The 22,513-nt window shown below is 51.1% G+C and overlaps 1 protein-coding gene across 2 annotated transcripts in view; it reads left to right on the top strand.

Annotated features, from left to right (window-relative positions):
• Esrrb (estrogen related receptor beta) overlaps positions 1-22,028 on the top strand; it is a 96,761-nt gene extending 74,733 nt beyond the window's left edge. For both annotated transcript variants that reach the window (XM_038337529.1, XM_038337530.1), the window contains 4 exons: positions 8,678-8,788; positions 9,210-9,371; positions 17,294-17,563; positions 21,784-22,028. In XM_038337529.1, the coding sequence (XP_038193457.1) occupies positions 8,678-8,788; positions 9,210-9,371; positions 17,294-17,563; positions 21,784-22,028 (788 nt within the window). The remainder of the gene's footprint in view (positions 1-8,677; positions 8,789-9,209; positions 9,372-17,293; positions 17,564-21,783) is intronic.
• Positions 22,029-22,513: the final 485 nt, after the last annotated feature.

The following is a 22,513-nucleotide window of genomic DNA, read 5'->3' as shown; positions in this document are numbered from 1 at the left end:
CCGGAAGAGGGAATCTTAATCGAAAAAATGTACCCATCGTATTGATCTGTAGGCATGTCTGTGGGTGTACTGTCTTATTATTTATATAGAAGCAGCCAGCCCACTGTGTGTGGTGTCATCCCTGGGCAGTGGTCTGGGTTATATAAGAAAGCAAAGTGAGCAATCCACCAGGAGCAAGCCAGTAAGCAGCATTCCTACATGGTCTCTTCTTCAGATTTCTGCCTTGGGTTTACTCCTTGGCTTCCCCCTAATGATGGACTATAGCCTGTGAGCCAAATGGACTCTTTCCTCCCTAAGTTGCTTTATTAGTCATAGTGCTTATCACATCACAGCGGTAGAAAGCGAACTAGGACACCAGGGTGAGCTTGAAGCCACAATCCCCCCGGGAAGAATGCTCAGAACAAAGAACTGTATCATAGAGATCCAGACCCTGAATCACCGAAGAGCTGTGAAAAGATATTCGTCAGGTGGTGATAGTGTAGGCCTTTAATCCCTGCACTTGGGAGGAAGAGGCAGGTGGATCTCTGTGAGTTTGAGGCCAGCGTGGTCTACAGAGCTAGTTCTAGACAACCAAAGCTGTCTTGTGTGGGTGGATGAGAGCTCTAGACCAGAGGATCTCAACCTGTGGGCCGTGACCCCCAGTGACTGAACGACCTTTTCATGGAGTGGCCCATGACATCAGAAAACACAGGTATTTTTACATTATGATTCAGAACAGTAGCAAAATTACAGTTATGAAGTAGCAACAAAAATAATTTTATGGTTGGAGTTCACCATGACATGGGGAACTGTATTAAAGGGTTCATGTAAGCATTAGGAAGATTGAGAACCTCTGCTCTGGACAGTACATGACCCCAGAGACCCCCCAGGCTCAGAGCCTCCAAGGAGCATGTCCTCCATTCTGAGCTGTCCCCTTCCTTGCAGGCTTTTCTCACCATGCAGGACTGAAATGGAGTGGCACTCGGTCACCCACAGATCCAGACACAGATCCTGGCTCTGTGACCCTGTCCAGGTCATGTGTATACCACCAGGCTTGTCTTGAACTTCTCTGCATCCTAAAATAGCTTTGAATTTCTGACCGTCTTGTGCAGGACTTACAGGCAGGCACCACACATAGGTTTATGCAGTATCGGAGATTGAACTCAGGCTTTCTGCACGTTCTGCCAGCGCTCTGCCATCTGAGCTACAACCCCAACCTTCCTGACCTTTCTCTAGTCCTATTTTTTCTCCTGAGGACAGCCCTGAACTCTCCATGCTCAGAACTGCCATGCAGCTCAAACGTGAGGTGAGCATGCACCGCTCTGTAAGCAGAGCCCCCGCTCAGTCCAGGACCTGCTCTTCATAAAGAAATGGAGGATGGTGGAGCCAGTGGCAGGCAGGTCATGGACAGGAGACGTCTCAACCCTGAACACATTATCAAGGTCAACAGGATCCTTCCTGGCTTCAACCTGGGCCAGGAGTGAGGGAAGGATTCTGGCTTCCAGGCTGGTCCTCCCCATACCCTTGGTAAACCTCCCCTTGGGCAGAGAGCCATGTGATGGTGGAGGGCAGCACCAGGACAGGCCTGGGGCCAGGTGCAGGACCACGCTTTAGCTAGTTATTTTTAGTGCATGAAAGAAACTTAAACTGGCTGCTGCCCCAGTACAATCAGCTATTTTTGCTTTGAAAGACTGGGATCCCGTCCAGCCTTGAGGGAGGGGGTTGCAAATGAGAAGCAAGGTGGTGGTTGGGGGGGGGGGAGGATGGCAAGGAGTGGGAAGTATTGCCCTTCCATTAAGAAAGAGTGAGAGGCCCAATGGCGTCGTGGCGTTCATTCAGTCAGTGCCTGATCCGGAACTCTGCGGTGCCTGCAGTGGATAGCAGAGGCCAGCAGGTGGGGCATAGCCTTGAGATGTTCCCCTCCTCTCCTTGAAGCTTCTGTACCATCTCTTGGGCCCCAACCAGGGCCCCTCGAGGGCCCTGTCTGCCAGCCTAGTGTGATGAGGCTGGGAAGGGTAGAGCAAGTGTGACTCAGCCAAGGCTCTGTCCTTGGGCTGGCCGGAGGTGGCTACTGGGCTCCGTCGCTGTCATGCCTGGCAATTTGAAATTTATTTTATTTTGAGATGGAGTCTTCAGGTAGCTAAGGCTGACCAGAAACTCACTCTAAAGCCCAAGCTAATTTGGAACTGAGGTTGATCCTTCTGCCTCAGCCTTTCAGGCACTGGGATTACAAGCACGAAATCCCTGCACCTGCTACAAATGGGACCCAGTGCATACTAACTCTTTACCCCAGATTCCTACCCATCCCGGTGTCCAGCCTGCTTTCTGTGTCTGACCTCAAGGACTCCAGAAGCCTCAAAGGTAGAGCTGGACCATCGCTGCCTTTTTGTGGCTGGCTTATTTCACTTCGAATGAATAATATACGTGTACAAACCACATTTGTTTGCCCATGGCTGCTAATGACCATTGAGGCTGCCCCTGATGTTAGCTCCCATGAGCCGTGCTGCAGTGAACACTGGCGTATTTCCACCTTCCGTTCTCAGTCGGGGTGGAAACTCGGGAGTAGGATTTGTGTGGCGACTCTGGGTAGTTTTTTGAGTTGCCTACACATAAGCCATTCTATACTTCCGCCAGCATTTTCCAGAAGTTTTTCAACTTTTCGTTTTGAGATCATTGAGTTCCAGTTGTAAGCAGATACAGAACAATTCCATGTATGCTTCCCCCAATTCCCCCATCACAGTGTCTTGAAAATCTAATAATGCGGCCAAGATGCTGACGTTGTGTGACAGCATCCTTAAGGATGAGGTATTTTTAGCAGTGGTGTTAGCATTTATTTAACATTTGCTGTTTGCCATTGGAGGGTTTTCAAGTGCTTGCATGAATTAACACGGGTTTAAATGAGCTGTTAGCCCCATGAGGTAGGCACCACTACCCCATCACCCCATCCCAGTCCCAGGAAGTGGAGGTACAGAGAGGTGAAGATGCTTACCCTGTACCACTCGAGTATCTGATGTAGTTTGGTTTACCCAGCTCTGTTCTAGGCCATTGCTCTTCCCCTCTACCTATGCTAGGAAGCTATCACACTTGTCCAGGCATCTAGCACTGGCCAAAACTCAAGGACCCTGTTTTCCCAGGGCCATGAATTACACTGATTACCAATATTTTTTATATTCACAGCATACTGTCAAAGCATTAAATTTCTCTGTACATCCGAATGGGTTAAGCAGTATCCAACAGTAGTTCAAACAAAGGCCATGTGTTATTTAGTATTTGGAGATCTGCAGTGATTTCCATATTAGCATTATTAATACCTTTCTGTATTTGGAAAATCTCAGTGATAGGATCTGATCATCTCAGACAGTAGCTATAAGTTAATTAGTGTTTTAATTGTACTTCCTGACTGTGCTTTTTGGGTATTTTGCTTAATAGGAGTATACACACAATAGGCATTCTTATTTCAAGACTCCTTTTTCCCTCTCTCCCCACTTGGTGTTTGGAAATTACATCCCAGTTTAGGAGTAACTGTCCCTTGTATCAGTCAGAGGAGATGATTTCTGCCAGACGCTCTGGTAGCCAGTAGCTTAAGCATCAGCAAATGAAGTTGCTTTCTATCTTTTCTGTCCCATGTAGCCCAGACTGACCTCAAACTTGGCTATACAGCTGAGGATGACCTTGAAGTGTGGATCCTCCTGCCTCTGCTTCCCAAGTGCTGGCTTTCTGTTCTTACCAAGAAGCCTGGGGTAATGATTATTGGGGTTGTTCCCTTGCAGTTGAGGTTATCTTCAAGTGTTCAACTCTTTCTTCTGTGTTTTCAGTGGCCTTGGCTGGCTGATTCACGGCTGACTGCAAGGTAGCCTGCACAAATCTCTGCTTCCCTGTCCCAGTCAGGGTAAAAAGTCAAAAACAGTTGCACCAAATCTACGTGGCACTTTTCATTAGAAAACCCAAACCATCATGGACTCCCCTTAGCATCCATCTTTGGGGGGGGTCACGCCTGGTCTTAATTACCAGAGAAACTTCTAGAATAGGTAACAGGATTGTTGGGACCAGCCAGGACTTGTTGCTTATGCAAATGAACCCAGGTTCTGTTGGCATGGAAGAGGGGGCGGAAAGGAACATGGGTAGTGATGTCTGAAGGACCCACTTGCAGGCTCAAGGTGACTCAGTGTCTGGTGATGGGAGCCCTTAGGAGAAGAACCAGCCAGTGCCATTGTGTCTGGCTTACTGAATGAATATAAAAACTCGTTGGGAGGTAAGAGCAAGTACAGTTGACCACTCTCTGCAGTGTGCAGATATCCACTGTTGTTGTTCTTGTTAGGTACTGACAGTTCTCAGACCAAAGCAGAATGTAGCAGTAAAAACAGGCAGAAAAGGCAGGGAGAGATAGCATTAAGGCACAGAAGATATAAAGATTGCTTGGCTTTGAAGGAAGGGTGTCCAGGAAAGTTCAGAGGCCTGAAGGATTGACCTGGGCAAAAGTGTGTTGCTGGCTGTTTTGGAGCTTTGAAAGTTGTGAGGAAGTAGGAATTAGCAGGAGGAACTTCATACGGGAGGGCCTACCTTGGACCAGTGGGACATAGGGAAGTCATGAGAGGAGCTGTCTGAGGTGAACACGTCAGCCTCCTCGTTGGCCACCACAGCTAAGTACTGGGCTTGTCTGGGCACACTCAGCCGTAACTGCACGTGGGGTGGTGGTTCTGTAACGAGAGCGAGCAAAGGAAGGCCAGAGAGGTCTCAGGAAAAGTCATGATCCAGGAAGGCCTTCATGGGGAGAACCCAGAAAAGTCACTGTTTCTAGACAGTGTCGGCAAGAAGGGGCAAGGTCATTGGATTTGGAGGTTGGTACTGACTCTTCCTGATTTGTGCTCCACAGAGTGAGAAGCAGAGGCCCATGGCCTCCGCTCCAAATAATCATTAGCAAATCCTGACCAGTGTGATACAGGGCTGTAGGGAGTATAGAACCCACTGGCCTAAGAACCAGAGGCATGATGGGAGCAAATCTGAGGGGGCTCTGGAAGAGCTAGTGAAATGTAGCTCCCGGGCTGTCAGAACTCCTTAGCAATGCTCCTGCCTCAGGAGTATTAAAATTTCAGGAAAGCCTGGGCTCCCGGCAGAATGGGTTTCCTCCTCCCAAGCCCAAGGATGACCATGAAGCATTGAACCTCCTTCTCCAAGTGTCAGGAACTATGTCAGCATGAGCATGACCCCCAGGTTCCCTAGTCATAGACTTCATGGGTTTGAATTTGGCCAAGAGTGTAGAAACAGTGAGAACAGACCCATTTTGCACCAGTCTTTGATGGTGCAGCCAGAAAAGCTGACATGGCAGTTGATAACCATTGGCATCGCTGGATGCCTGGCTATAAAGAACTGGAGGGGAAATGCCGGGGTGAGTCTGAGTCCTTGAGATGTGTCCTGGAAGGCCACTCCTGGGAATGGCAAATGGGTTTGGGTACTGACTCTTAGCAGGCAAGCCAGTCAGCCCCTCCACCTGCTTTCCTTATTTGTTAAATGGGGTAATGGCAGCCAGTCCGTATGTTGTGGGTTAGACGGTGTAATATATATAGAAAGTCTTCTGTGAACCATGCTGTTAACCATTGTTGATGTGACTTACCAGAAAATTGAACACAGTGTTTTCCTAAGCACCTGCTGGCTACCAGGCTCCATGCCAGACCCAAAGTGGGCCGCATTGCAGCTCCTGACCTTAAGGGACACGCAACCAGCAGGGGTGGCCCTGGTGCTGTGAAGAAACACCTGGTGTGTGTTGTGGGGTGGTGCTCTTTTTCATCAGGACTTTCTTGAGCACCCACCAAGGTCTTTAATCAAGTCAGAGAACATTCAAGAAGGAACAGCAGAGGTGTTAGCTGCCCCCCAGTCTGTTTCAAAGGTTTCTCTCTAGGTTACAGTCACCTTAGGGTGGGCTGGGGGAGAGGAGAGTCCCTTGGAGTGGCTTGTGGGGAAAGTGGGGTACCCCTCCCCCCTTTGGACTCAAGAATAAGAGTGCATATCAGCTTCTGGCACATGGAGGGGGTGCCCATGGGCCCTCAGTGTCCTCTGAATACAGTAGGGTTCCACTCTAGGTTGTGTGGCATTTCAAGGGGGTAGCCTGGTCTTAGTATAGGTGGGAGAACAATAAGCAGGGGTCTCGTGCCTTGTTGTGTCTCTGCCTCTATTAGAGGGGATTTCAGGAGTAGGGGACAGTTGTGAGCTCCGGGAGCCTGCAGGGTTGGGGTTTGTGCTGGGAGACTGAGCTGTTAACTGTGACTCCTAAGGGCCAGGATGGTGAGGGAGGTGGAATCTAGAGCAGGTCCACAGGGTACCCCAGGAGCAATGCCTACAGGCTCTGCATCTCCTAGCTCATCTTGGTAAGATGTTTATTTTGGGACTAGGAGTATAGCTTGGTTTAGTAAGTTCTTGTCCAACAAGCACAAGGTCCTGGGTTCAAACCCCGGTGTTGCATAAACTTCTCATGGTGTCATGTGCCTATAATCCCAGTACCGGGGAAAGAGATGGGAGAATCTCAAGTTCAGGAACTTCTTGGCTACTCAGTGATTTGGAGGCCAGCTGGAGGTACTTGAGACTATCTGGGCGGGGTGGAGGGAGCGGCTCATTTGCTCTTCCTGCCTGGGGGCCTGAGAAGTTTGCCCTCCTAGCAAGCCCCAGATGGTGGTGATGCTACTGGTCTGTGGCCCACACTTTGAGAAGACCTCCCCTCTCTCTGTTGTCACTAGCTATCCTACGTATGCTGGTCGCTTCCTGTGACCTCAGTTCTGCCCCAGAGCATTGGCCACCAGATGGCTCAGCCCGGGCCCACCGGTAAGGCTAACAAAAACATCAAAGCGGCATTCAGCTGGTGACGGGGAGATAAATCACCCAGAGCGGGCCTCCAGTGTCTGAGGAGTACCAGCAGGTTGAGCCGACACAGCCAGCAGCAGAATCCAGAACGGCCTTTCCTTCCCTCGCCCTTATGGCTTCTCGCATGTGCATCCTTTGCTCGGGTTCTGCTCCTAGAGAAATCAACACAGACATGGTCTGTTACAGCCATTCGACTGTCTCAGCAGAGGTGGGGGGTTGCTGACAACTTCTCAAGAGGTCCACGGACCAGGCTTAGAAAGCAGCAGATCCCAGAGTGCTCAGGAACGTGGGATATGTAACCAGGATGTTGCACATGTCCTGGGGCTGCCCACACATTCTGTACCCTCTTCCTTCCCATTGGATGGCCCTGTGTCATGGACTCAACATTTCACCTCTAAGGGGGATAAAGAGCCCAGGTCAATGGGAGTGCAGCACAGAGCCCAACAAGATGACCCTCCAAATGGGAGTTACCGTTAAGTAGAAGTCAGGTGCGGCATGCTGAGTCTGCCTCTTTCCCTGTAGCCTACAGCCTGTGCGGCACCTGTTACGGGAGTGCCAGTGTAAGAATAAAGGACTGTTAACGAGCTGAGGATGTAGCTGTAGTGTCCAGTGCTGGCCTGGTATAGAGGGGACCCTTCAGTCCATCCCTTGCCCTGTGTAAACCCTGCGGTGGTGCAGGCCTATAATCTCCGCCTTGGGAGGTTGAAGCTGGAGGATCTAAAATTCAAGGCCAGTTTTGGGAGCCACTCCGGACTAGGTGTGGTTGAGAGGTAACTGGCTCCTTAAGAAACAGTTCCCACTTATTGGGCTTGGCTCCTACCTCCGAAGCTCCAGCACCTCCTTTACCCTCTTGGAGAGGATGTGGGCTGCAGCTTTTTATTGAAACTAGGCTGTGTGGTGTCTTCCCAGACTCCTTATCCCCATCCCCAATTGTTCCACCTACAAAAGCCTTCTCTGGGCAGCTTCCTCTTTTCCCTAGGGCTATTTGTATGTAACTAGCTGTACTTACTATCAAAGAAGTAGCCCACAATACGAGTGAGATGTAAATCACCTTTCTATCAAGTGGCCATTTTTTGGCTTTCTCTCCAGCAGGGTGGGCCGGCTAAGACTGCTGACAAAAGCTCATTGTCTTTCTTTACAGATCGGCTGGGCTTCCTGGAAAAGGGAAGGGCAGGCCTTAGGTGGGGTATTCTTACTTCTAGGGAAAAGAACAGGAGTTAAGCTTTAGAGGAACTTAGAAGCTGAGGCTTTCTCCGAGTCTTCATATGCCCTTTTACTCTCGAGTCTCATGTAGCCCAGGCTGGCTCTAAACTCTGTGTTGCCGACCATGGACTTCCGGTCTTCCTGTCTTCACCCGAGTGCTGGGATGACAGGCACATGCCGCTCTGCCTGTTTCTATGCAAGTGTTGGGGATTGAAGCCAGGGCTGTGTATATGCTAGGCATGCACTGTACTAACTGACCTACCGCGCTAGCCTCTCTTTCCCAGCTTCGTGAACTTGGCCCTCCCTGGATACAAAACAGAACTGAGACAGGAACACATGGCAGAGGGCTTTGTTGTGCCTTCCTTTTGGAGATGAGGGCTCAGAGGGTTGTGGTTTCAGGGTGATTTTAGGGGGAGCTGCACATGGAGAGGCACGTAGTGGCTCGGGGAACTGCACCGTTTTTTCTAAACCATTACAGGCAGGACCAGGCTAGCAAGTGGGATGGGCTGTTATTTCAGATGGTGTCTTCCGTGAGACTGGATGGCCCTGAAGCTCTTAGCCAGGGCTTCAGATCCTAAGTCAGTGCCTCCTTCCCTGGAAAATTGGAACAGCTCTTGATACCAACATCTTTCTTCTCTGACAGGTGTGCGCCTTGACCGAGTACGTGGAGGCCGCCAGAAGTACAAGCGACGGCTGGACTCGGAGAATGGCCCCTACCTGAGCTTACAGATTTCCCCACCTGCCAAAAAACCAAGTGTGTGCCAGGCAGCCCCTCCCCATCCCTTCTACCCCACCCTTCTCTGCCTGGAATATCAGGCATCCTCCTGGGGCCATTCATTGTGGATCTAAAGACGGCCAACAGTGCCCGGTGTTGGCTGGCTTCATCAGAAGCCCTGTCTATATGGAATGCCACAGAACTGGCCTCCATGTGAAATAAGGATCCCCGCACCCAGGCCTTGTCTTCATGCCCTCCCTCCTAGAAACGGCTGTGCCAGGGTCCTCTGAGCAGCTGCCCATTGCTGAAGACACCTCAGTGCTCTCCTTACTGCAGCCAGCAGCTTTGTGGTATCAGGGAACAGACAGATGCCAGCCACCTTTGACCCCCAGGGCTTCAGCCTGACACTACCCCTTCTGCCCCAGCCATTTACTGTTTGCTCCCCTTTTGGTCATTGCAGTGACTAAAATCGTCTCCTATCTACTGGTGGCTGAACCCGACAAGCTGTATGCTATGCCTCCCCCTGGTATGCCTGAGGGAGATATCAAGGCCCTGACCACTCTCTGTGACTTGGCAGATCGGGAGCTGGTGGTCATCATCGGCTGGGCCAAACACATCCCAGGTGAGTCATGGTGCAGTGGGGGCAAGAGTGGTAAGGGACTCTAGGCTCACCCCATCCCGTAGCTATGCCTTTGATGTTTGGTGCCTAGCCCAAAGAAGCCTGGAAGACCTTTGCCACCCCACTTATGACCCTTCTCTCCTCTATGGGATTGGGGGAGTAGTATGCGGAAGGTTCAGGAATGTTTGTGAGCTTCCCTGGGGCTCATCAGAACTGCTTGTCATCTTATTAGAACCTGCTGTATGGGGTAGACAGTTGAGAATACTTGGAGAGCAAGGTCCTTAAACCCACAAGACAAAACAGTAGGCGTCTCCTGGAGTTCCCTGGCGTTACAAGTGGGAAACGCTCCCTTCTTTTACAGTAGCTGCAGGCCAGGAGGCGTTAGGAGCAGGGCCTTGGGAGTTGGGTCCGGTTGAGATTCTAGGCCCAGAAGCTCTGTGATCTAAGCCTGCCACGTGACCTGTGGAATGGGAGTATGAGAACTCGGCCTTTGTAGATAAACGCGGGGTGAAATGAGGTTGCAGGTTGAAGTGTGGAGTCTGTCGTGTGCCATTGTCACTTGTATCCTCACCACGGCCACCTGGTCTCCTTGTTGAGCATCAGGGGCAGGGGCAGCGCTGCATGTATTGTGTATTTCAGGCCTGAGCCCCACTGTGAGCCTCTCTCAGTCTGGGTGAATGGTGGAGGCCATGGAATTCCGTATTGCACACTCATGGGGGCCTTTCTCTGTGCAACTTGAGGTCCTTCCCTGTCCTCCAGCAATGGGGTCCACTGAGTCAGAAAACCCTTCCCGTGCAGACTCTTTCTAGCTACATGACACATGCTTTATCTTTGTGTCTGTAGATTGTCTTTGTCAGCCGTGGTCCTGAAAGACAGCATAGCACATGTGACAATGTAGCAAAGCTGTGTAGGCCTGTGAGGGCCAGCACTTGACTGAGGTGATTCTCACTGTTGTAAGCGAGACTCACGGGTGCCCCTCAGGAAGGCACCAACTTGTGGACAGGGGTTGGAGATGTTGCCGACGCGAACCCTCAGCAAGCCTAGAGGTCCCTTAGCATGCTAAGCCTTGCGTGGGTTTGCCAGGCACCTGGCTAGTACGTCCTTCATAAGGAGCTCAGCTCAGTCTCCTGGGATTACACACTCAGTCGTTTTTAAATCTGCCCTGTGCTGCCTCAGCACAGATGTGGTGTCAGGCCGATGCTTAAGATACCTCAGCCTGGATTGCTCCACTGACCCCAAGCCAAATTGGGCACAGCCACCCCAGCCCAACCCGTAGGCTATTACTCGGGGTCAGATAGGTACAGCTTCAGAGGGACGGCTCTGGAGTGGCGCCTGGCGGTCTCCTGGATCAGTACATCTTCCTTCTGTGAGCCTTACCCCATAACACCTGGGGGAAGGGAGCGTCCAGGAGACTCAGTCTTCCTGCTCGTGTGTTTCTCTCATCTGTGCCAAGTAAGAGGGACAGGCTGAAAAGTTTCAGCACCCTGACAAGCCTCTCCGCTGATGCAATAATCCAAATCAGACCAAATTAGAAAAAGCCCAGGCTTCACAGATACAAACACTCCTGGATGCTTTCCAGTCCCCCAGAGAGGAGCCCGGAAAGAAGACCAGAAAACCATTTGTTTGTTCTCAGGGGGTGGGGGGCAGTTTAAATGCCCTGTAGGAGTGGTCTTGAGCATCTCTGGTGGGGCAGAAGTCTAGACTGAGGCAACTCCCAGGGGAGGGGTTTGGGGTGGAACTTCTACCCTAACACGGGCAAGCAGGGTTATTGTTGGGAACATAAGCTTCGGAGCCAGACAAGCGGGGCTCCTGTCCCAGATCTGCCTTTATTGGCCTTGTGTGAGGTTTTTCTGAGCTTCAGTGTTCCCATCTGTAAAATGGGAATCCCAGAAGCCCCCACTAGGTATCCCAGGAGCAGGTCGCTCAAGAACTGCCACCCTACCATGGTTGTCATAGTTACCAGTAGTGACACAGCCTCCTTTACGCCTGCATGCCATCTCCAAAGAATAATTCCTGTGGGTTATAATCAAGGTGACTGTGATGGCTCACATCTGTAATCTCAGCACTCTGGAAACAAGAGGCTTGCCGGCACTTTGAGGCCGGTCTGTTGTGCCCTAGCAAGTTCTAGGCCATCCAGGCTACCTAACCAAAGAGACCCTATCTCAAGAAACCAGAGCCATAAATAAGAGGAAGTGAAGTAAGCAAAGTCTCACTCGTTTATCTTATATATCGACTTGCATAAATCTGCATGTTGGATCATTTAGTTAATTAATAAGGGTCTCCCATCACTGTTTGTAAGTTTCACACTAAGGGCAAGGACAGGCCAAGTGTCTTTTTTTTTTTAATGTGTATGGTGGGTGTTTTGCCTGCATGTAGGCCTATGCACCATGTGCATACACTGTCCAAGGAAGAAGAGGGCGTCAAGATCCCCCTGGAACTGGAGTTACAAATGCCAATGATCTTCCATGTGGGTGCTGGGAGTCTGCCCTGAACCCTCTCTGTAGGAGCAGCAAGTGACCACTGACCCATCTCTCTAGCGCTGCGTCCACTATAGTTAAAACTACCAACTTAATCCTACTTCTGATGGAAAGCTCATTTGAAGAGAGGCTTGAGAGAAAGCACTTGAAGATTGATTAGAGGGCTCACCTGTTAGAGCCCACACCAAGACCACGCTAAGTCGTCTCGATTCTAGTGGGGGGGGGGGCATGCGTAAACGAGGGGTTTAGACTGCCTGGGACCAGAGTTCTGCAGCAGTCTTTAGACGGTATTAGCTCATGTTTCATGTCTTCAGCCTGTGGTCTGCGAGCAGGTGCACAGAGGGTACTGATGTTTGCTGGGTAAGCACTGCACAGAGGGTCTCCCAATGCGTGACTTACACAGTATTAGGGGTGCCTTCCCATTAACCAGAGATGATCTGAGACTCCACCCCCTGCAGCCTGAAGCCTCTAATAGGTTCCTATGTCTGAAACTCATGTGTTGTATTTCCGTACTCTCACTGTAGTAGGGTTTATTTGTCCTTCTGATGCCTCCCCCTGTATCTGGGATCATGAAGACCACTTGAGCATATCTGTGCACTGCATGCCCCTGATACTCAGCCTCACAACCGAGGTGGCTTTGTGTGACAAATGGGCAGGCAGCATATACAGCAAGGATACACCAGAAAATAGCGCGATTCGTGTATGGAACAGAGTAGAGCAGGGTGGCCCAGATCACTTAAAAAGTATTTCTGGACTTTTCTGCTTCCTATGATCATACCCAGTTGACCTTGGGGAACTAACTGAAGCCTCAGAAGAGGGCCTACTGCTTAAGGTTTTCTCTTTTGGAGACAAGGTGTGACGATGTAGCTTTGGCAGGCTTCACACTTGGAGTGATCCTTCTGCCTCCACCTTTTCAATGATGGGTTGATGGTAATAGCAATTTGCTCGGTTGTTGCTTGGGTTGCTTTGAGGTTTCACTACTGGAAATGAAGTTTTGGCTCGAGTTGAATTTCCCAAGTATTGAGCTTCTTGGAGGGCAAGCCCTAGTCCTGAGAGCAGCGACCTCTTACTCCCGCGATCCAGAGATTAGCGCCTAAACCGGCAACAACGGCCTTTGCCTGGGCTGCTGGTCGAGTTCAATGAGTTGCAGGCTCCCTGCATTATTCACCACTTGCCTGCCCTCCCCAGGCAGCAGGGACTGCACCCTGGCCAGGAAAGCCGTCATGGAGGGAGAGTCGCATTCCCAGAGGCCTCTTCAGGAAGGCTCTTTGGACAGCCTGCTCCCGAGGAACCGCCGTCTGGCGGGATGAAGGATGAGCTGCCGAGTGACAGCAGCTGCGTCTGAAGTGGCCCCGGATCCTATAATTACATCTCCCTTTATTACCTCTCTAATGGCTCTCCAGGTCGGCAGAGACCATCATAAATTAGCAGATTATGAACTCCACTTGCCACAAATTACGTGCTTTTTTTTTTTTTAATTCTGGGAGCGCATAGTGTCATGGGGGATGGGGCCAGCTGTTATTAGATCCACTGGTGCAGATAACAGTTTTTCTGGAGCTGTAGAGCATAGGGAGGGAGACCTGTGTGCCAGGGGCCCTGGGCTAGGCAGTGGCCCCAGGATGAGCTGCAAGGAGGGCTGGTCAGCCTTGTCACCAGAGCCTCTCTCAGACCTCCTGCTGCAGGGGCCTTGCTGGCCCTCCAGCCCTGATGAATTGACCGGGCCCAGCCCAATTGGAAACACAAGTAGGGGGTGGGGGTAGGCGAGGAGCACCAGCTGCTTGCCTTTTAAATAACAAAGGATAAGAATCTACTTTGCAAATGCCAGAAGTGACTGTGAAAACCTTCAAGGCCCTTACGTGGGAGCCTCTGGGAATTCCCTGTGTGTGTTCCCTGTATTCCCCCTCCCCCCCCCACCCGCCCAGGGGCTTGCATTTTAACACTGTATTCCTCTACTGTATCATGCACATCATGACGTTAAATACTTCTGCATTTCCCATCTGCAGACCGAGAAGTGTTCTGTGTGGCCACACATTTCACCTCAGCACCCCTAGCATGGTGTCCTCGGTCCCATTCTACCGAGGCCTGTAGATACACAGGGTCGGAGGCGGGTCACCTCTAGTGCTCAGTGGAGTGACAGGTTGGCTCTGGCGTCTGTACCGCTGGTGTGTATTTGCACATCCACAAATAGTTCTGCCTCACACTTGGCGGTGGCTCATTAATTAACTGTTGTGTTTGTCTAGTAAGTACATGTATCACAAGTTGTATTTCCGTAGAGTTCTGCCCGGCATCCTTCCTGCACGTGATCTAACAGCGCCCCTTTTCCCATTGCCACCCAGTCCTCTCCTAGAGCTAGCGGTGTCTACTCCTGTTTTCCCTTCTAGTGTTTGCCTCAAGTATTAGAAAGCATTAAAATGGTTTTTAAATACTGACAACAAGCACTGCAGGCCGGCTGGGATTTTCAGAATTCTGTCCAGGACTTCTCAGCTGTCAGAGAGAATGTACTCCCTCCCTAGAGGGTGAGCCTGCTGCTCAGACAGCACACTCAGCTGGCCCAGCGGTGGAAAGCCACCCCTCTGAATGCTCTTCCAGAGTAAAGGATTTTCCAAGTGGCTGTCTCCCCTCCCCCACGCTCCCTAGAGCAGGCCAGCCTCTTACAGGACCCTTACATGGGATATAAACTTGAAGCAAGTGTTTTGGGTTGTTTTCCTGCCATCCCAGGGTCAGGCCATGACATCTGTCTGTCCTCTGCTGTGACTCCTTATCCGACTGGGTGGGCAGGAAGGACAAGCAGCGCTGTGGCTGGTGTCAGGGCTCAGGAGTGTGTCTGTACCCCTGGGGAGTGTCCCTTTAGAGCACAGCCCCCAGGTCACTTGTGCAGGGTCTCCCTGGACTGATCCTCAGCAACACTGCCATTTTTGTGTTCTCAGAAGCTTCCCGTCATTGAAGCTCTCCTTCCTTCCTCTGTCCTTTCTTTTCTTTTTTCCTTTCCCTTCCCTCTCCTTCTCTCCCCTCCCCTCCCTCCTTCCTTTCTTTTTCGAGACAAGGTTTCTCTATGTATCCCTGTGGTAGGATTAAAGGTGTTTGTCACCATGTTGCTTGGTAACATTTAGTGACCTGTAACATCCTCACTGTGGACAGAAGCTGGGAGTTAGGGTTTGAGTAAAGCCATGGTGCGTGGAGAGGGCAGAAGCCTGCTAGTAACATTCTTTGCAGAGATCATGCCTGAGAGATGTACCTCACCAGCATGTTTTTACCCCCAGATCCTGGCTGTCTCATGCCCACCCTCTCTGCTTCCTTCCATTTCATTTGTCTGTGAATTCACCCCTGTGTGCCTCCTCCACCCTCCCCAGTCTCTCTGCTCTCCGACTACCCCTCCCTGTACAATCCGCCTCCTCCCCACCCACACCCTCCCATGCTGGCTGATTGGTATCTGCTAATTAATGTCACCAAAGCCTCTCTTCTACTCATGGACCTGATAAGGGAAATTGGATGTCCATTTCTATCTATCTTTTATTACCTCCGGCTTTCTGGGCCCCCAAAGGCTGCCACATACCCCCTGTGCTACTGGGAACGTGGGCAGCAACAGACACACAACTTAACCCCTGTGTCATGTACCCCCCACAAGGAGGCACAGTCACCAGAGTTCCCCTTAGTTGGTGGGAACACTTCTCCTCTGTTATTGGTCACCCATAGGTGACCAGCTGACAGCTAGGTAGTGATCCAAGGCACCCAAGGCACGGGTTGTATGGAGAGGTCAGGGCTCATAAGAGAAAGGTAAATGGCCTTCAGCTTTAGGTGTGCCTCCCTTCTGGTGTACTTCCTTCCAGAGGGAAAGCTCTTGTTCTGGCTGGGTAGCGGGAAAGACGCCACACAGACCCTAAGAGATAGGTCATCCAAGGGAAGGAAGTAATAATGACCACACTAATGAAAGAGAGTGGCGGCTTCCTCAGTCATCCTTGGCAGGAGAATGGTGTGCCACCAGTGGTCGGGGGTCTCATCCTTGCCCTTTCATCCTCAGGGCACCCCCACGTCACAAGCAGTGAGTAGGCAGGGCTTGGTCCGAAGTTGGCAAATTATTCCGTTAGCAGAATTGCCCAGAAACAAATTCCTTCGTTTCGGTTGCACTTGGCACATTGTGCATACAGCTTTGTGGATTCCCTCCCTCGCTCCCCAGCACCGGGAGTTGAAGTTGGGGCCTCACGCAGCATGTAGGCGGGCACTCGACAACTGCACTGTATTCCCAGCCCTGTTTTGTTTGTTTTGAGACAGGGTCCCTTTGTAGCCAAGGCTGGCTTTGAACTCCAGATCCTCCTCCCAAGTATTGGGGTTGTAGGCATGCGTCATCCTGCTCAGATTATTTCCTTCTCTCCATAAATCTAGCTTGCTTCGAGTTAGACTAATCTACCCATTTCTGGGTGAGCCCCCCTCCCCCGAGAAGTTATTACCTCCTGTTTAGTTTTTATGATTTGAAATTAGCAAACTTACTTACCCCTGTTGCCTTCGCATAAATCAGGCTATTAATTGACTTTGCCTAGATCAAGTCCGCACGCAGTGCCATCCCAGCATGTCACCAGGGCTTCCTCTCAACACTGAGAGGAGCTCGTGTGTTCTGTAATCGTCCTCCCGTGTAGCTCACAGCCACTCTGAAGATTCCCCTGCTCTCGTGCCCATTCATGGACCGGACAGAGGTTAGAGAGGTCAAGGTTTGCAGATGTTGCATGGCCTCCTGAAGGTCAGCCCACAGCTAGTACATGGGCATTCAGAGTCCAACCCAGGTAATCTCGCATAGCACCCTGGACAGTGCAGGGTCATGATTCTGGAGTCCCTTTAACAGTATTTCTTCTCACTGGAGGGAGGGGGTTGTGTCCCTCAGTGCTAGCTTCCAGAGCATGGCTGCTGAATCTTCCGGGAAAGTGCCAGTAACAGGCTGTATGGAGCCTTCCCCGCCCAGCAGCCTCTGCCTTTGGTCCCAGGCGATTGTGCCCAAGTCATGGACAACTGAAACTTCCTTCCTGGCTGGAAACTACATTAGGATCTAGTACTGTTTTAAAGCAGAGAGCCTCCCTGTAGTGAGCAGACAGTTAGAGACCCCCATCTTGCCACCCCCAAATCCTGCTATTAATTCAGCAGCTCCCTCAATTGCAAACACACCTAATTCATTGGCATGCATCTCAGGACACAGGGCAAGACCAAGAACCAACAAGCATAGTGATAATAACTGTCAACATTGACCCGGCTCTTATTCTGGAAGTCTTTTCCATGAGTTCTGGTGTGACTCATTTACCAAGGGGATGGCAGCAGCACCACATGGTTCCCCCACCCCCAGCAGGGTCTGGAGATGCCAGGACACAGCCCACCCCACCCCACCCCACCCAGTCTGCCCCCTAGCAAGCCCCAGGGAAGCCCGGGGTCCACTCTGGTCATCGTCCTCTTCTCTGCCCTCTGCAGGCTTCTCGAATCTGTCACTTGGGGACCAGATGAGCCTGCTGCAGAGTGCCTGGATGGAGATCCTCATCCTGGGCATTGTGTACCGCTCGCTGCCCTATGATGATAAACTGGTGTATGCGGAGGACTATATCATGGACGAGGAGCACTCCCGCCTGGCGGGGCTGCTGGAGCTTTACCGAGCCATCCTGCAGCTGGTGCGCAGGTACAAGAAGCTGAAGGTAGAGAAGGAGGAGTTTGTGACACTCAAGGCCCTGGCTCTGGCCAACTCAGGTAAGGGTGGCCTGTGACCCTCAGAGGGCTTGAAGGGTTCCTGGGAGCCTGGCAAGCACAGCTCAGACTGGACGGGCATGACTGTGATGGGTGGGGGGTGACAGGCATTGCTGTTATCAGTGAACACTGCGTGCTAGTTCCTTTTCTCTTTCTGTGATGAAAAGCAGCTTACAGAAGAAAGGGTTTATTTTTGGGCCAGGGTTCCAGAGGGATAGAATCCACCATTGGAGCAGGGAGAGGAGGATTGGTGTGGCAGCAGGAAGCAGAGAGATGGCATTTCATCCACACACAGGGAGCGGACGGAGTGAACAGGAAGTGAAGTGAGACTGTGAACCTCAAAGCTGGTCCTCCAGCAAGGCCCCACTTCCGGAAGGTTCCATCTCTTCCCCCAGTACACCACCAGCTGGGAACAGAATGTTCAAATCCATAAGCCTGTGGGGACATTTCTCATTTAAACCACCATACACTGCAAGGGTGGCCTGGGGTTGGAAGGGCTGTCATGGAGGTCAGCTCTGGTTTTGTATTTCCTAGGTCTTTTACCTACAGAAACCAAAGGTTGTAGATTCTGAATCCATTGCTAAGGGCTGTGTCTGCATCTACCACTCTGAGCCTGGGTGACCATAAGCAGTGCTTACTCCATGCACTGTATATATAATTATGTCAGCCACATACCTAGTACACAGGAGTAAGTGCTCAGCTTGCAAAGTTTGCTGTGACATTATGTACATAATTCTTATTATAATCCCATTTTATAGACATGAAAATTGAGGCTGGGAAAGTTGGAAATTTGTCCAGAGTTTAAAGGTGCCACTGTTTAAAGGTGCCGGGATTAGTCCAGATGTGGTGGCACAGGCTTTTAATCCTAGCACTAAGAAGACTGAGGCAGGAGGATCTCTTGAGTTTAAAGTCAGCCTGGTCTACACAATGAGTTCCAGGGTAGCCAGGGAGACCCTGTCTTAAAGTACATTTTTAAAAAAAAACGAGAAAAGAAATGTCAGAGTTAGGCTCCAAGCCCAGGTCATCTAATTGTCAGATAACATAGGCTTCTGCTGCTCTTTGAACTTTCCCATCAGACCACCTACGTACAATACATCTAGCTTCTCACGTGGATGGTTAACGTAATGTTCAAGTCTTGAGATTATGCAGTGTCTTGAACTTCCTACAACTTCAACTAGATTTTCTTGGGCGAGGCATTGGGTAGATCCGTCCACACTTAGAGCCTCAGTCCTGCTGGAGGTGTCTGCTGGGTGCTAGGGAGCTGGAGGTGTCATTGGGTACTAGGAAGCTGGAGGTAGCCAGCTGTGTGCTAGGGACAGGGAGAAATACAGGGTCTCTAGATAAGTGCTGGAAGTGTGTATATATAGTTGCAGTACTGCAGTATGTGGCAAAGTTCCTTGCTCTGGCCTGGACCAGATGGACCTGAGTTCAAATTTTGTCTCTGGGGCTAAAGAGGTGACTTAGCAATTAAGAACACTGGCTGCTCTTGCAGAGGACCTGGGTTTAATTTCCAGCACTCACATAGCAGCTCACAGACTTCTAATTCAGCTCCAAAGGATCCAACGCCCTCTTCTGGTCTCCACTGGCACTGTGCACACGTGATGCATATACATGCACACACATACACACACACTACTGCTGACACTAACAGCACTGGTGCGCTCGTTCTCTCTCTCTCCGCTCCCCCCTCTCTTCCCCTGACACCAACAACATGACCTTGGTTACTCTGTCCTTGAATAGGAGGCGCTCCTGGTACCTCCTCCTCCAAGCACCTATGAGTTCTAAAGATCAGCTGAGGATAATGCAATCCACTGCTTGGCCTAGAGGAAGCTCCGTAAATATTGACTGTTGCCACTGCTATTACAGTGTCAGGGGAAATAGTGTTCCCAGCACACAGAAGAGGAGAGGGCCGCTTTTCCGGGCTCTCTCTGGAGGTCTCATATCCTAGGAACTCCTTAAGTGGTTGACAGACTGGGACCATGGTCACTCTGGCTTTAGAGCACATCCATACAGGGACACTTGATGGCTCAGACCCATGTTCCTTCACAGCATTCCCATCCTCAGCCCCGTGGCGTTTGCTGCTGTTAGCTCCCTAGACTAAACCTCTGGTGCCTTTCCTAATGTCATCAATCCCCAGCCGGCCTTGTCAGCCAATGGGGGCTTCACACGGCACAGCAGTCTGCCTTAGAAGTCTTTCTGGGTGCAAGCTTTGGCTTTGTGTTGTCTGTTCCTTCCATGCCTCCTGTCTTCTTGCTTCTTCCTGAAAACACCCTCCCCACAAATCATTAAACCCAAACCCTGACTTAGGCTCTGCTCCTCAGGAGCCTGACCTAATACAGGTTGTTGTTTTTATTTTATTTTATTTGATGTAGCTCTATAAATAGACAACACATGAAATCCCATTATTCCGTGTGTTGTCCCCACGCCTCTTCTCGCCCAGCACACTTGGTCCACTGTTAATATCTTGCATTAGACAGTTTGCTGTAATTAGCAAGCCAATAATGATTGGCATCTTTCTGGTTTTTGAGACTGTTTTACTTTGTAGCCCAGGCTAGCCTGAGACTGACAGTTTATCCCGGGCTGGCCTTAGACTCATGAACAATTCTCTTGCCTCAGTCTTCCAACTATTGAAATTACAAGTGTATCCCACCCTCCCATGGCAGTGGCCCTTGCTTGCCCTAGTGACTCCTTACTCTGCCTGTTTCAAAGATTTAGTGCTTTGTGATCCTGGAAGGAAGAGGTGGTGGACAAGGCCCCTGCAGGTCATAGTCTCAAGGCAGGACAGTTACCCAGGAGCTTACAGAGCTTGTTGGATGGAGAAGGGATGGCCATGAGATCACTGAGGCCTTCTGGTAGCAGTACAAGGGCCCCTGTGGCTAAGTGGATGGCGTGACTCGGGTACCTGGCAGAAGAGCAGAGCTCATCAGAGGCTGACCCAGTCCCTTGAGAGTGTGCCAGCTGTCACTCACCTGCATCCCAGCCATCTCTAGGGCTCTTTGACAGCAGAAAAAAAATTCATAGCCATTGATTTTGTAATTAACAGTTTATCAATGCCATCGATACAGACTCGCTGATGGATTGCAAAGAAATTGATCCTGCAATGTTATTTTATTTCATTTTTGGTTGAAAGCACCTGCCAATTGTAACTCCTTGGGGAGGGTGACAGGATGGGAAATGGGGTCAGAGGTGACTGGGGTGACTGGGGTCTAACCCTGCAGGGATGCTGGAAGGAGACCCAGGGGAATCCAGAGCATCGCTAGGACCAGCCAGCTTGTGCAGCTGCCTCAGCAGTCTGGGGTCGGGCCACCCAGCATGCTCTGGATTTGCCTGCTCTTTTGAGGAATCCACAAGGTTGGCTCCGCTCCCGGTGTCCACACAGCAAGTTTGGGACTGTAGTTCATGGTGCGCACACAAGATGCTGACAGAAAGTGGCTGGGTAGTTCCCCCACAGGGAAGGTTCTAGGAGATTCCCTCTGTTCTGCTCAGATCCCAGTGTTTAGGCGGTGAGTTCATGGGCTGCATTCTAAACCAATGCTTTTTTTCTTTGCCATGCTGGGGGTCAGACCCAAGGCCTTGTGCATGCTAGGCAAGCACCCATCACTGAGCTATTGATATATGTCAATATCTGAATATATATATGAATATATCTCAGCTATATTCCCACTGGCTCCCTCTGTCCCATGCCCCTCTACTCCCCTCAATCCCCAAGCAGCTGGACATTGATTTCTGCCCTTTATACCTGTTCGGCAACCAGCGTTGTAAGGTTAGCTGTACTGCATATGGGTGGTGCCCATGGCTCACAGACCATGAAGCCACGATGGTGCCCCTAGGGACCTCAGTGAGGCTCCTGTGACACGGGCACTTGAGTGTCCTGTACCTTTAGCCTTTATGACCCTCTTAACTCGATGAGATAGGTACAGCTAGGAAAAACGTGGGACAGAGAAGTTAAATAACTCGCCCCAAGTCTCACACAACCTACAAAGTGAGGAACATAAGATTCTGCGGGCCAGGTTCCAGGGTCCCCTGGATACCTCCAGGATATCCAGCAGGTCTCTGGGAGTCGGAGCCGAGTGCCACCACCAGTCTCTGGCTCAGCCCTTCAGTGAAGAAGATCCTTATTCTTCAATAGTCAGCCTTTGAGGGTAGACGCGCTCCCTGCTGGCCTGTCTTCACAGGGCAGCCAAGCAACCCCTGCTGGCCCTGACCCTCTCCTGTGTCCGCAGATTCCATGTACATTGAGGACCTGGAGGCTGTGCAGAAGTTGCAGGACCTGCTGCACGAGGCGCTGCAGGACTACGAGCTGAGCCAACGCCACGAGGAGCCACGGAGGACGGGCAAGCTGCTGCTGACGCTGCCCCTCCTGCGGCAGACAGCAGCCAAAGCCGTGCAGCATTTCTACAGTGTGAAACTGCAGGGCAAGGTGCCCATGCACAAACTCTTCCTGGAGATGCTGGAGGCCAAGGTGTGATGGCCCAGCACACAGACGGATGGACACGATCCATGTGGAGACCTCCACAGCCACCAGCCTCGACTTTCCACACCTGCATCGGGGCTCTGAGCTGTCCCAGAGGAAGAGGTTTTTCTGCTTCCTGGCCGTGTGCAGACTCCTAGGGGCAGCAGATGGGGAGACGGGGATGGGAGGGTGGGGGCGGGGGGCTCATCTGTCACCCGCATTTTCTTTGGTATTTTTTCCTTCTCCATGGGCAGTGCTAAGGCTTGGGCCAGGGCTGACTCCCCTTAGGGCTGGAGACCACCAGAGGAATCACCCCTCCCCACAACCAAGAAGCAGCGCATCCATATCCGGGCCCCTCCCCATTCAGGACCTGGATGGGCAGTGCTTAGAGTCCAGGACCCAAAAGACTTAGATTGGGTTCTTCTGGTGATATTGGTGTCGGAGAGGGCAGGCCCTTGGGGCTGGAGTGTCTCCAGAGGCCCTGCCTGCATAGAGAGGTC

The sequence above is a fragment of the Arvicola amphibius genome, chromosome 7 (genome assembly GCF_903992535.2).
Source record: "Arvicola amphibius chromosome 7, mArvAmp1.2, whole genome shotgun sequence".
NCBI lineage: Eukaryota > Metazoa > Chordata > Mammalia > Rodentia > Cricetidae > Arvicola > Arvicola amphibius.
The sequence above is the reverse complement of the archived record's forward strand: the minus strand, read 5'-3'. Positions and strand labels throughout refer to the sequence as shown.